Here is a 13,785-nt window from a genome sequence, read left to right on the forward strand (position 1 = left end):
TTTCCTAGAGTGCTGTTAAAGTCCATTTGGAGAAAGAAAAAGAAATTGGGATTTTTTTTTAATGTTCATTTCATGTTTATAAAGCAAAACCCCTAACAAACGCAACCCTAGGTCATGCTTTGTTGTTCGTGTGTAGGGTGTACTTGACGTTATGTAGGAAATTATGAGACTTGCTGGAATGCCGTTTTGCCTGGTTTTCTTCTGTAACCCAAAGGAGCTTTTTCACTGCTGGTGACGTGAAGCTCTTTTAATCCTGGTTGCTGGGTAGCTCAAGTCTTAGAATTCAGGCATCAAATTTTTTAAGAGGGAAAAAAATACTTGATGGGGGAGATCGTATTTTCAAGTCCTGGTACACATTTGCATTACGGAACTGGAAGAGTGGCTATTGAAAACTAAGCCGATTAGGTCTCTTGGCTTTGCTGCAAACACTAATGTTTTTGTGTTGATCTGTTGCTTTGGTAGTCTGTTGGGATAAAATGTTTCTTTAACCTATGATCTCTAATTTATGAAATTACAGGATTTCCTGCTTATCCATAATTCCAGTCCATCTCTGTTTTTTTAAAGCTCCTTCATACTGCAAAAGGCAGCAAGTTTTAAAAAATTTCTGCTAAATCGGCGCTCCGTTCTTGAAACTAGTACCAGCTCCCATGATGTTTGCCACCCTTTGAACTGCAGTGGCAGAAAGAAAGTATATTTTTACAGAGCGGTCCCTCAAAGTCACAGCACGGGATGTTTGTGCAGGCTACAGATGTGGTACGTTTGACTCAGCAGAGCCAGCTGAAGCACAGGGCTGGGTTTGTTGCCTCAGGAGTATGAGGCTGCTGCCTGTGCTGCTGCCTGCACTGCTACCTGCTCCTTTTAGTTGTGCTCAGAGCACAAAGCCCTGGCGTACAAACAGTGGTGTGTTTTTGTAGGGGTGTCTCTAACCAGAGGAAAAAGAACCTTCTGCTAGTGGAACATGTGGATTTTACTGTTTTCTATGAAGAGGTGTGGAAAGCAGCATGTCAGGTGGTAGAATAACAATGGCAATGGCAGTTCAGTTCAGAGTAGCTTTGAATATAAAAAGAAAGAAAAAAATCTTTTAAACCAAGCTATCATTCATTTTATGTATACGTTATGTGCTTCAGGAAAACTATTACACAAATATTTAAGAGATTTGTAACATGGTAGAAATTTTTTGTACTCCCACCTATAAAATTGCTATCTTTCCAATCAGAGAATTCAGAAGGTGCCCAGAAGGCATACAATAGGTTTTCTACACCTATAAGTGTAGCAATATTGAATTTATGTATCACTGGATAGTCTGGTGGTTAAAAGAAAGGTCCCATTGCAACAAGAAACCGAGACTCTTTGCTTATAATTTTTTCTTCTTTTGATTATATTATAAAATCATATGATATATGATTTTAAAACTGCATTCTCCTAGTATATAGAGAACTTAGATTACCATGATGGCAAGCGTGAAAGTTTTGTGAAAGAGGTTAGGGTTGTTCTGCATTTTAGGTGAGATAGAGGAAATGCCTTTTACATGATTTGTCAGTGTGGTTTTGGGGTTTTTTTTTTTTAGCTTCACTTTCTGAGGAAATGAAGTTAATCTATTTCCCAAACCAGCCAGAGAGACTTCTCTCTACCCATACCTTTTTAACACTTTGACAGTTTCAACTGATTTATTAGGAGGACAGAGGCATTGTATGCAATTATTTTCCTATTACTCTTGTGCACATAAGCTGCTGGGTAGAGGGGGAAATGCTGTTAATTCCTGCAACGAAGGGGAGACTGCAGCTGGATATCAGTGCTTATTACACACCAGAAAATCCTCAGAGGTGCACATCCCAGGACCAGAAATCCTATGAAGTCAGGATCATTGTGTTTGCTACTCTGAACTACTGATTTATTTAAAATTGTGGATATTTGGTGTGAGCTATTAGCAGGATGACATAATGGGGCAAAAGACTGGTGAAGCAGCCGAAAGCGTGCAGTAGGTAAGTCTGCAACATGAGCTTATTCTGCCACGTGTGAGTTGCAAGAACATTATTTCTAACTGATGTCAGTGCTGAATTGACTCATTGACCTTTTTTTTTTTCTTCATGTAAAAGGAAGTTTAAAGAAGTGGAAATGTTGCGTTCATAGATGTTGGGGAAACTTGGATGATATGATTATACTCATGTGATTGGCTGTGACATTGCTCATGTTCTTATTCCTGTCTTTATTCCAGTAATATGTCTGATGCTCTCGCAAATGCAGTATGTGAACGCTGCCAGACTCGATTTGATCCTGCAGAAAGGATTGTGAACAGCAATGGGGAGCTCTATCATGAAAACTGCTTTGTCTGTGCTCAGTGTTTTCGTCAGTTCCCAGATGGACTTTTTTATGAGGTGAGTTCTCATACTGTGTGTAAGAGAAGAGAAACAACTGAATTAAAATGCAAGGAATTAGGTGAAAATTCTGGCAGAAATATGAATTTCCATCTTTCTTGCATGTTTAATTTCTTAGCCCTAAACCTTTGTTGATTGTTTTTTTAAAGGGCTTCAGACTTCATTTGCTTTTTTTTTCTTCTCACACGCTCCTTCCTATATATCAGTAACAACAAAAACTGTATGCTTGCTCTTCGAGTAAGAGGCATTTCAAAAGGAAAATAGAAAATGTTTCTTAATATTTCATTAGGCATAAGTGTTTTTTTGTCTTTTTTTTTAGACTTTTTATACTAAACTTTTCCAATTGGGCAACTGAAATTGGTGAATCTATTTAAAAATTAGGTTGAATTGTTTTTACAGAATACGTGCAAGCACATATTTTGAATAGCACATTCTTTTAAACATGCTGCATTCTTAATTTGCTGTGAGTTTTAGCCTCATGTGGGAGGGGTAGCTCTGAATTACATGAGTAAATCAAGACGTAAGAGTAGCTCAGTTACTCATGAGGACTCCTTCTCTCCTGTTTGCAGTTTGAAGGTCGGAAGTACTGTGAGCATGACTTTCAGATGCTGTTTGCTCCTTGCTGCGGGGAATGTGGTAAGATGTGGTGCATGTCAACACTGTAGGGTAACAGCTACAGGGCCATGCAAACCTCCCACCGTTGCAGTGACATCCATCCAGCCCTGGCCTGGGATTGTTGAGGTCATTTTAAGGAGCAGAAGCTCTAGAAGGAAACAAAGCATGATACCAGCAGTGATTTAGGGTATCCTGGTTGTGGGAATAATTAGGTTTATAATTAGGGTTTTCAAAGTTAGACTGTAATAGTTCTTGTGGAATTAAAGTTGGAAGGATTAGGGCAGCATACTTTTGATAAGACTGCTTTCTGCATGCATCTCAAGGTGTTGCTTTCCTTTTGCAGGTGAATTCATTATTGGACGTGTTATCAAGGCGATGAACAATAACTGGCACCCAGAATGTTTCCGCTGTGAGCTCTGTGATGTAGCACTTGCTGACCTGGGTTTTGTGAAGAATGCTGGCAGGTAAGATAGAGCAGGAGCTCTGAAAGTTTTATCAGAATGTTATTGATACAGTAGCGAGATGTTGAGAGTGGTCAGTTAGTTGTACACGAGAGGTAAAGCTTGGAAAGGTACAGAAGAAGCTTTAAGAAATAGTCTTTTAGGAGGTGGGAAATGGGATGAAGAACAGAATTCCTCATCCAATGAAACATGTAGAAAGCAGAAACTCAAATTTTAGTAGCTAGCAGGTGGGTTCTGGAAATGAAAGGGATTTCAGGCAAAAGGCTGAATAGCAAGTGAGAAAAAGGGATTTTGTGATCTTGGGCAAGGTATTTACCAAGTAAGCTGCTGAGCAGGAAGTCAAGATATAGCAAAAGGCCAAAAGAATAACGGGAGGATTACAGCAAATCCTGTTCAGAATGTGATCCCCCTGGTCTTCAGAAAACATTCATTTTATATACCGAAATATAAAAATGAGTCCTAGAGGTTTGATTAATGCATTTAATTAAGAAGTAAGAAATAAAAACATAAAAGGGAACCTGTACAAAAGCATACCATGGTAAGAAATAAAACGATCCAGTAGTTAGCAGAGTGTTGTGCAAGTCATAGTTAATTTCAGGCTTTCATATGTCTAGAGCAAAGCCTAGTAGTTTCCTAGAGTTTATATTCTCACTAGCTAAATGGTGAGGAAGGGAAGGAAAGGTTATATACTTGTACCCTGTCCAGCAGGGAGCCCTCTCAATTCCCTCTTCCATCCTGCATGAGCTTCTCTGCCTTAGTATTTGGAGTTGGGCATAATTTTCTTTCAACACCTAAGCTTGTTAGAATGGGCTGTTGTGATAGCACCTAGGCTGTTTTGGGAAAGCAGTCAGGATTAAAGCAGTTCAAGTAGGATAAAGTACATTTGATTTCATAATTTGTGGACCAAATCTGAAAGAGTAAGGAGCTCATTCCCAAAAGCACAGAAAAGAGATATGTATGTATATGTCTGTACATAAAAATACAGTTCACCTGTCACATGATTTCCTATAATATTTACCTTCATAGCATCGAAGCAGTCTTCTAGTAAATATTACTGGGAACTCTTGGGTTCTTTTTCCCGCTTCTCATTGTACCTGGTTTCCCCTAGTGTGCCTGTCCTTTCCAGATATATTCTGCTGGATGCAATTTGTATCAGTAAGGATAGTTAAGATAATCTCTATTTTGTCTGTAGTGAAGGAATAGTCTTGCTAGATATATCACAAAAAATAGTTGTAAAACACCTCAGAGGTAGGAGTCTCTTCTGGACAAAGTAAACTTGTTCATATTTTTATGATTCAGTATGTAGTAAAGATGAATGCTGTATTCCTAAACAGCCCTTTTCCATTCTGTAGTTTGAGGGTTATCGGGATATCTGATGTTTTCAGGGAACTACATAAAAGAGGCAGTGTACTAAATGTTGTCCTGCCTCTGCCTGCAGCTTTGAGACAATGGCAGAGGCGAGACAGAAAAGGTTGTGTGAAGTTTAGTGCTCATCTGCAGCTCTGAATGTTGGGAAGAAGTAAAAAAAATTGAAAGTCCTATCTTAACTCCAGTCCAGGTTGGGTGCATTGCAGCACTTCAGTCTTTTTTTCTTGCCACCATTTAGTACCAATTTTCTGTCTACTATGTATAAACGCTTTGAATTTGGAGACTTGAACAAGATGTGCAAGCATGCTGGCTTTTCATCAGGCAGGTCTATCTGGGGAGTGGGTCTCTACTGCTGGAGCAATGTAAAATTTTAAAGTAGGCTGTATGCATTGTGCAGAGGAAGAATCTGACTTTGAGAATTAATTTCTTTTTTTTGCTTTTTTTTTTTTTTTTTTTTTTTCCTAAAACATCCATTTAATAGCATCTTTGCTCTCTTCCTTATTCCCAAGTGTTCAGTCCTCAGTTTCACATCTTGGAAATCAGTAGAACTACTTTTGTTTGCAGTTACAGTAAGACAAGAACATGTGATCTCTGTTGTTAGAGGAGTTCTTGCTAATTGCAGTCCCATTAAAACAACAGATCTTCTCTCCTCAGGATGAGTTTGACTCTCGGTGGACTATCTCACCGTATATTTGCACCCTTACCTTATTTTGGTGGAACAGAGTGTTCTTAAGTCAAAGCAGTGACAAAAGTCACATTCACAGTTCTGATTTAGCACTTAGTGAGCTTTCATTTGTCTTACCCTCATATGTTTGAGGCAACATTACAGTCTTTTTAACACAAAAGAGATTGCACAAAGCCTCACGGAATTTCTCAGCTACAAAAAAATACATGACTGGGTCCAGGGCACCATTCAGGCTCGTGAGGCAGGAAGTGATGCGGTTGCTGAGGGCTAGAATACGCTGTGTTTCACAGGAAGTTTTGGTCCCATTGTAATGGAGAATGTAAATGTAGCGATTGACGTGATAAGGTACAAAGCAAATCAGAAAGATCATCAGGACCATGATGATCATTTTGATAGCTTTTTCCTTCAGGTGTTTCTCAACTCTGTTCCCGCTCTTCAGGCTTTGGATGATTAATAAGTAGCAAGTCACTGTAGTAACAAATGGGAAGGTGAATGCCACTGCTAAGGACACAAGGGCATGACGTGATGCCTTTTCCCTGTAGAGCTGCAGGCAGATGGTTGTGTTTTTCATCTCAACTGTCTGCACACTGAGCAGCAGAGGTGCCATTGCAACCCCAACTACAACCCATAGAAAGGCACAGGCCAAATGGGCATAAAGCGACCTGCGGAGCTTGATGGATTTCACAGGGTGCACAATGGCTAGGAAACGGTCAACGCTGATACACATGAGGAAGTAGATACTGGCGTACATGTTGAGGTAAAAAAGGAAGCCAGTGAGTCTGCATGGGATCTCACCGAATGGCCAGTGATTGCCAGAAAAATGGTACACCAGCCGGGTGGGAAGTACCAACACAAAGGACAGGTCAGCCACAGCGAGGTGCATCAGGAAAATGTTGGCAGGTGTGCCTGACTTTTGGTCCCGCAGGAAGAGCCAAAGAGCCAGGGCATTGCCAACAAAAGCCAGGATGAAGTCCAGGAAGTAGAAAGTGGCAAAAAGGATGTTCTCGAGGTGTGTCTCTTTGCCACATTGCTCTGATGTTTCCAAAGAGAAATTTGATTGATTTGAGCAATTGAAGAGTAGGCTTGAGGGATCTGCTGGGCCATTCATTTTTCACCACAGTTTTGAAGAAAAAAAACCCCAAACCTGAAAGAATTGAGACAGTCTATTACAACAGAGCCTGATTTTGTGAAGAAAGAAACCCAAAACTCAAACCCAAACGACCCACCCAAAAGACCACACATGGAAATCAGTGATGTCTACTGCTTGCTATATTGGTGTTTAATATGACAGGTAGATCTGAGTTTAAACCCTTGTATTAAAATTCTGAATACCTTCTGCTCGTCTGGGTTTTCCAGACCATTAATTTCTGCTGAAGGAACCACTGTAACGAGCTAGCTAGCTGATTATGAGCTTGTCTTCAACCTATGCTGAGTTCATTTGAATAACAGAGTAGTGAAATGCTTATGTGTCTGGATAATGGAAGAGTGGAAATGGGTTCTGTATGTCTAGCTAGAAAATATTTGTTATGTTTAATTTGAAAGCCTGATTCAGGACTGAAGAACAAGTCAGCTTTTCTGAGCACAAGTATCTGTTGTAAGGTGGCCTACCTTAGAATATCTGTCTTGTTCCTAGAAGAGGTGGAGGACAGGTCTTGTATTGCTGTTATTAAAAAACCCGCAGGGATCCTGAAAAATCTTTGAGGATTATTTCAGTCTAAAGTCCCTTATTTAAGCATCTAGTTCCAATATAGGAGGAAACTATTCAGATGGGTAGCAACATCTCATTTGAACTGCAGAAAGTACTGAATTGACTCAGAAAAGATTATTAGTAATGCCCGTGCTGCTGATTACTTGTCAAAGTGTCATGCTTCCCTGCAGCTTTCTTCTCTCTCTTCCTCCCTCAAAAGCCTGAACTCCGCTGTAACTTATCCAGGGCCTTTTCCAAGCAGCAGCTTAGTAAAACTGAGCCTAGCTTTGCCAGTCTGTTGCCTGCAGGGTCCTGAGCAGCACCAACAAAAAATGGTAAGATTTTCTGGGCACCTACCCGTGTTTTTTTACACATTCCTCATCTGTGGGTGTAGGTGGTAGGGATATACAGGCAGGCCGAGTTTCCAGCATTGTCTCTGTTTCTTGGATTCCTCTCCATTGTGCTCATCATCACATTTTGTACTGACGGACCATTTCTCCGTAACATTCAATACCCTCCATTTTCCTCTACTGAGATTAAAATTTTAACATCGTTGCTGATGTTGTTTGACAAAATTTTTGGTCTTGGGCAGAAGCTATGTTGAAATCTTACATCATTAGACAGTTGATCCAATGCATTACGCAATGCATCCAGCGTCCCAGCAGAACTGATTATTCAGATGTCTAAAAATATTGGTGGCTAATCAAGCAACTGAAATGGGATGAAGAGCAGACCAATATATCGGAAAATGTAAACAAAAATCCAAGGTAATTACCATCTTTTGTTTGACTGCTATCACTTTCAGGTGGACAGAAAACTATAGTAGCTAGAGATTAGTATGCTGGACCACCTCTGTCTAGTTCACAGATGAAGAGAGAAAAGTCAACAGAAGGGAAACGCAGTGAAATTCAGAAACTGAAATTTCTTCATATGGCCACAGAGGGGCCGTCTTACTCCATGCATTGCCTAGATACCCTGCATGTTTATGGCAAAAAAAAAAGAATCTAGGTTTGAGTGTATGGGTACTCATTGCCTACAGCGGGCTGCATGCTTCTTCGTGGTCCAAGAGATGGCAACAGTTACTACCTTGAGATTACTAGAAGTGCATGTGTAAGGAAGACTGTACAGCCCTTTTTTCCCAAGGGACATTTTATCTATACAAATACATGCGAAATCTTGCTTTCATGTACAAAAGGAAAATTCCTCGTTGCAGTTTTCAGTGTGAATTTCCTGGGTTTGCAGAGGAACTAGCAATTTTTGTTTCTAGTGTTTGTTTGTCCCTTACAAAGTAAAACCTGCAAGTATTTTTGAACACAAGATGCTGAAGTTTATATGTGACAGTAATGTTGAATGCTCAAATACTTGTCCTCCCTGGATGGAAGTAGTTTAAATATGTGTTTTTCTATTGCATACCAAAGGAGAAATACAATGAGACCATGCCTTTTTACTGGCTGTTAATTTACAGTGGTACCTGTCACCTAATGTTCTGGCTATTTAGCCTTTTTATGTTTAAATATGCTTTTCATCTGCAAAAAATATGAACAGGTGATCTTTATATTCACATGTCAGTGATGGGGTGGTCTGATGGCTAAGCAGTACGTGGTTGTGACACCACTGAGAAAGCAGTAAAGGCTGCTTGGACCAGCTGAAAAGGCAGAAGCAAGGGCTGTCTGATGGAACAGGCAAGGGATGTCTGTTGTCTTAATGATTTATAGCCGTTCAGGAGGCAAAGCAGTAAGCACTTTTTCCCTGTTTACAAGCTAAATATTAGGGGTTTAGCAGCATGATACATTGAACCAATTCTATTTGAGCTGATTTCCTAAGGAGGATCTTTGGGATTCAGATTGAGTGTCAGTACCAGACTTGGAACGGCCAAGACTTACAAGTCCAGAGTATTGTCCTCACTGATGACGGCGTTGAGTCTGCTCTTGATTTCTAGATGGGCATGCTTTCACTGCAGAACACTGTGGGGTGGAGTGGAAAGGAGAATGTCAGAGCTATCTAGAAGCCCAGTATGTCAGTGTCAGGAAGGGAGAGGCTTGGAACTAATGATAAAATTAATTCAGTCTTTTCAAATGAGTGCCTTCACAGGAGAGCTGCTACTACCTAATGTACTTTTTACAAAAGCAAGGTGAAGGGAGGTATTTTTCATTGCCTGGTCAGAAATCATAGAAAAGGGAAGTGGGCCTCTCCCTAATTTTGTTAGGTTTTAAATTAGAAGGGAATTTTAATCAAGTTGGTTTTTGTTTGTTTGTTTGTTTTTACAGTTCTGTTGATTCATGTAAAATTGTGATGTAGTACTTGGGTAGGTTAGGAAAAGAGCTGACATGTCACTATAATTAATTGTTGGGGGTTTTTTTTAGAATTGATCTGTTTTCAACAAAATGCGACAACTTTACAAAAGTAATAGTTCTTTGATAGTGTGTTCTGTAGACAGTGTGGAAAGTCCTTTGCTGTTATTTACAGTTCTACTTCTATTTTGGCTGGGTTTATCCTATCAGTTTAAAATAAATGTGTTTGATTTTTAGTTTTTTCTTTCTTTTTGGTTTGTTATGCTTACAAAAAAGCACCCAAAGTCCTTGAAAGCTTGTTGTACTTGTCTGTATGAATGCTAAGAGCAAACTAGAAACTTTCACAATTTACCTAGAATGTGTAGATTGTGCTAAGCTGTATGGTGCAAGAGGCTTTGACTCTGCAGGCAGAAAACTCCTTTAGGAGCCTGGTTCATTGTCCAATGTTTTCCACTTGGATTGCACTCTTGGTGTTGTGTGGATATTTAGTGATTTACGTATTGCTAAACAGAGCACTATTTGGAACCAACTATTATCCCAGGCCTCCCAGGGCTGAGCTGTAATGAGGATGTCGCTGCTCATTTGAAATGCATGCACACTGACCATATTTTATGCTCTGTTTCTCTTCTGCTGAGAAACAAGACAACAATCCACAATAGACATAATTACTGATTACTCTTTCAGCAGCTGCTGTATCTGTCATTAATGAAACAATAAGCAGAAGAAATATTTAGTTAATCTTAAGTTAGTTACCTGGCTAGTTTGAAGCCCGCTGCAGATAAATCTGAACTGTATTTTAGGGTTTATAGTGGATGTCATAAATTACTGTTCTTGCTCTCATTCTGGTTTGGGATTATGCTAGTTTGTGGGGTTGTATGATTGTGGTTGTAGTGTCCTGTCAAATGGGAGTGTCTCCTATCTTTCACTGAAAGTACTATTCATGAGAAATAGTCCACTTCTGACTGAAATTATTCTCCTAAAAATTGCTCCCTGCTGAGCTTCCCACCCTTCAGCTGGAATATTTGTAAACATCAAAGCAGTGTCAGAGAGCAATGGACATACCATACAACTGTCGGCTTTCCTGGCACAAATGGATGTACATCAGGTGCAGAAGTTTGAAAACTTCTATGCTTTGGAGGAGCGATGTAAAGAAGAGTAAGGAAATTATTTCTTGAAGTTCAAAAAATGCTGCCTGTTCTTAGTTGCAAACATTTCCATTATATTCATCCACATCTCTCTGTGTGTGCGTCTTTCTACCTCACTGACACCATCTAAAACTAATGCTGTTAGGAAAGCTCCTTCATTGTTCTGCTAACAGAATTTTGTCTCTTACCTCTTTACAGTGCAGTCCTGTGGGTGGAGTGTAGGGTCCTTTCGGGGAAAATCTCAAGGAACTCCTTCTGATGAGAGCAAACCAAATAGAAGCAGCAACGGTGAAAACAAGAAGATGATCCAAAAAGAGCACGGTTGCAGAGTTGCTAAGGGGAGCCCCTCTATATAGTGCTCTTCTAGCTCTGATAGCGCATTATCAGCTCAGTCACACAACAGAGAGGACACCCCAGCACTGAGGAGCAGTCTTCATCCCAGCTGAGCTCTTGGCACTGGGGTTGCTGCTGCTGTTATAGATATGAATATACCTTATGAATATTCCAGTGTTCATGGTGCTTACTAAAGGCTGCTACTGAACTCCCAGCCCTGAACACAGACTTCTTGGAGTCCCCTGATTATTTTAGGAGGGTGGAGAGAAGCATTGTTTAGGGGAAGTCTGGTATTAATAGACACAACAGGACATTTCAGAATGGGATAATTCCATAATGGTGGGAGTGGGGAGGGGGAGAGGGAGAGGGGCGGCTGCTATGGTAACAGCTTAGCCTGTCCAACACTTCCCTTTGCTTGCAATAGAGGAGGGTCTATGGGATGGCAGCGAGGGTTTGTGAGCGGGGAGGGGCTGATAATGGTTTATCAGTGCAAATGGCTGAAGGCATCTTATTCAGCTGAATGAGAGGGGTCTCTTTCAGGACACTTGCTTCAGGGTCCCTATGTCCTGCCCCGTATAATTACTCTGCATTTGACAGTGCCGAATAAAATTGATGCCTTTATGCTGAGATGAGCACAGCTGCATGTTTCTTTATAATGGGGTGCTGTCTGCTTTTTCTGGACTCCGTCTGGGCAGACAGTAGTTCCAGCCCTGGAGAGAGACACTTGCTGACAGGAGGACTCAGATTTGGAGAGAATAATAATGATACTTAGCACTTAGACAGGCGCCTGCCAGCTGAGGGTCATAAATGTTTGAGGTCTCACAACAACATCTGTGTTGTATTCTTACCCTCATTTCACAGATCTAAGGGTAAGTGATTCATCACAGCAGAATTTTGGAAGGGGCTCTGCAAAGAACCCACTACTTCAGCCATAAATCTACTCTTTTTGTAGATTTGAACTTCTCCTTTTGTCTGATGTCTTTTGAGAATGACCTGTAAATCTGAGTGAGTGTTTCACATAGCGATACAGTGAAAGGAATTAAGCAGGCTTGTCTGTTTTGTGACAAAGAAACCCCCAGAAGTCATTCCCCTGCCATTTTCCTGTTACCATAAATTCTCCCCAGCCTGCAGCATTGCAGCTAGAGGGGTAGGTAATAGGCAAGTAAACCGAACAGCTTCTCCTCGGAGAAATACTGGGATAGAACTGTTGGATTCTGTCAGCCTTTACAGAGGTTTTTTTATGCCTTTGCTCAGGCTTTTCTACCAGAAATTTGGCTTACCTACCTGCTCAGAACTGTACTTATAATATCTTCTAGAACATGTGATAGGAAACAGTAACATTTACCACATAAAATTGCGTAGTTCTTTATTTTCTTTAACTTAGAACTAGAAGGAATTTGTAGGCAGAAGAGCTAGTATTCAGTGGTCTCTTGTTCGTCCCAACTACTGAAGACCAAGGAATCCAGTCGTGGTAAAAACATTCAAGCAATGTGCTCTGGTTTAATATTCTTTATTCTCTTTTCTTGACTCCTTCCCAGTTGCTGTAATGCCGTTAGCATGGCTGGATCCCATAGTTAGTAATAGAGAGAGGGTGTTGCCACCTTTCCTTGCCCACCTCTCAAAAAGGATCTAGAAGAACTGGAAAGGATGCCTGGAAGAATAAGACTGATATCCTTGATGGGATGTAGATCAGGGAATATTGGAGGAGTGTTCTAGGGAAATAGAACTCTGTGACTACTCTATCCACGTATCCTTTTCTGTGCAACTGGTGTGAAAGACAAGACGCTAAACTAAATTATGTTTAGTCTGACCTCAGAAGACACTTATTCTCTAACGTAGAGTACATCCTACATCATGCACTATACATTGTTTTAGGAGAAAGAATTTCTTAATATTTTCTTTTCTTTACTTTGTTCAACCAGGCATCTGTGCAGGCCATGCCATAACCGTGAAAAAGCTAAGGGACTGGGCAAGTACATCTGTCAGAAGTGCCACTTGATAATCGATGAGCAGCCTCTGATGTTTAGGAATGATTCCTACCATCCAGATCACTTCAACTGCACCCACTGTGGGTATGTTCTCGTATCCTAAACTCTGACAAGAAAGGACAATCCTTTCCAAGGCCTAAACTTTGCTGCCTTCACATTGTTGAACAAAAAGAAATTGTGTCAGGAGAAATCAAAAGAAATTTAGAAAACCTACAGGCACTGTAGTTTTATTTTGCCATTCAATGTTTTTTTAATCCTAAACTTGAACGACAGTATTTTATGCTTAAAATGAAAATAGTTCCTGAAAATAGTTCCTTGGTATGAAGTTATCTGAAAGGCTTGTGTAGATTACAGTAATAGTGTTGTCCAAAGGTAGCTGTTGCCAGGCTGTTCAAAATAGTTTCACGTTGCATTCCTAGGTAGAAAAAAAAGATGACCTGGTGAGCTGCGTCAGTCTTCTGCCTGACAAAGTCCATTTCCATGCCGATACCTGCCTGACCTATTTGCCACGAAGGCAGTGTAACTGGAGCACAGCACTGCCCTAGAATGGGCAACGGTGCTGAAGAATAAAGTAAATGGCTCGGTGCTGAGCACAACTAGGACGGTCCTGGTACCTGAGCTATCCCATTCAAAGAGAGCTGGATTTTTCATATGACACTGCATTTTTCCATGTAAGCACACCTCCTATTTCTGCTAGAGTATCTAGCCAAAGACATTATACTCCACGTGAGTTCTCTTGTCAGGCAAACTGAGAAAGCAGTTTTAGAAAGATGAGTTGAAAACAGTATTTCACTAGCTTAATTTAACAACTCTGCATTTGTAGCACGAAAGTTGCTG

The 13,785-nt window shown here is 40.5% G+C and overlaps 2 protein-coding genes across 8 annotated transcripts in view; one reads left to right on the plus strand and one right to left on the minus strand.

The window, feature by feature from the left end:
* The window catches only part of LIMS2 (LIM zinc finger domain containing 2), a 33,310-nt gene that overhangs the window by 12,082 nt on the left and 7,443 nt on the right, over positions 1 to 13,785 (plus strand). For 2 of the 4 annotated variants that reach the window (XM_056358537.1, XM_056358536.1), the window contains exons 2-5: positions 2,216 to 2,375; positions 2,945 to 3,011; positions 3,334 to 3,454; positions 12,883 to 13,032. In XM_056358537.1, the coding sequence (XP_056214512.1) occupies positions 2,216 to 2,375; positions 2,945 to 3,011; positions 3,334 to 3,454; positions 12,883 to 13,032 (498 nt within the window). Of the gene's footprint in view, positions 1 to 569; positions 754 to 1,582; positions 1,983 to 2,215; positions 2,376 to 2,944; positions 3,012 to 3,333; positions 3,455 to 12,882; positions 13,033 to 13,785 lie in introns of those variants that run through there. The other 2 variants (XM_056358538.1, XM_056358539.1) reach the window with 2 other exon arrangements.
* GPR17 (G protein-coupled receptor 17) lies at positions 3,918 to 11,180 on the minus strand. Of its 4 annotated transcripts, none has more exons than XM_056358546.1 (3): positions 10,816 to 11,169; positions 9,075 to 9,155; positions 3,918 to 6,648 (listed from the first exon to the last, which is right to left on the minus strand). In XM_056358546.1, the coding sequence occupies exon 3, from the start codon at positions 6,610 to 6,612 to the stop codon at positions 5,578 to 5,580; it is 1,035 nt and encodes a 344-aa protein (XP_056214521.1). In that variant the 5' UTR covers positions 6,613 to 6,648; positions 9,075 to 9,155; positions 10,816 to 11,169; the 3' UTR covers positions 3,918 to 5,577. The 4 variants fall into 4 exon arrangements, 2 of the variants coding, with proteins under 2 accessions (XP_056214521.1, XP_056214520.1); XM_056358545.1 differs by having other exon boundaries at positions 9,071 to 9,155; XR_008825177.1 differs by lacking the exon at positions 3,918 to 6,648 and adding an exon at positions 6,656 to 7,199 and having other exon boundaries at positions 10,816 to 11,180.

Source organism: Falco biarmicus, chromosome 13, assembly GCF_023638135.1.
Source record: "Falco biarmicus isolate bFalBia1 chromosome 13, bFalBia1.pri, whole genome shotgun sequence".
In the NCBI taxonomy this organism is placed as follows: domain Eukaryota; kingdom Metazoa; phylum Chordata; class Aves; order Falconiformes; family Falconidae; genus Falco; species Falco biarmicus.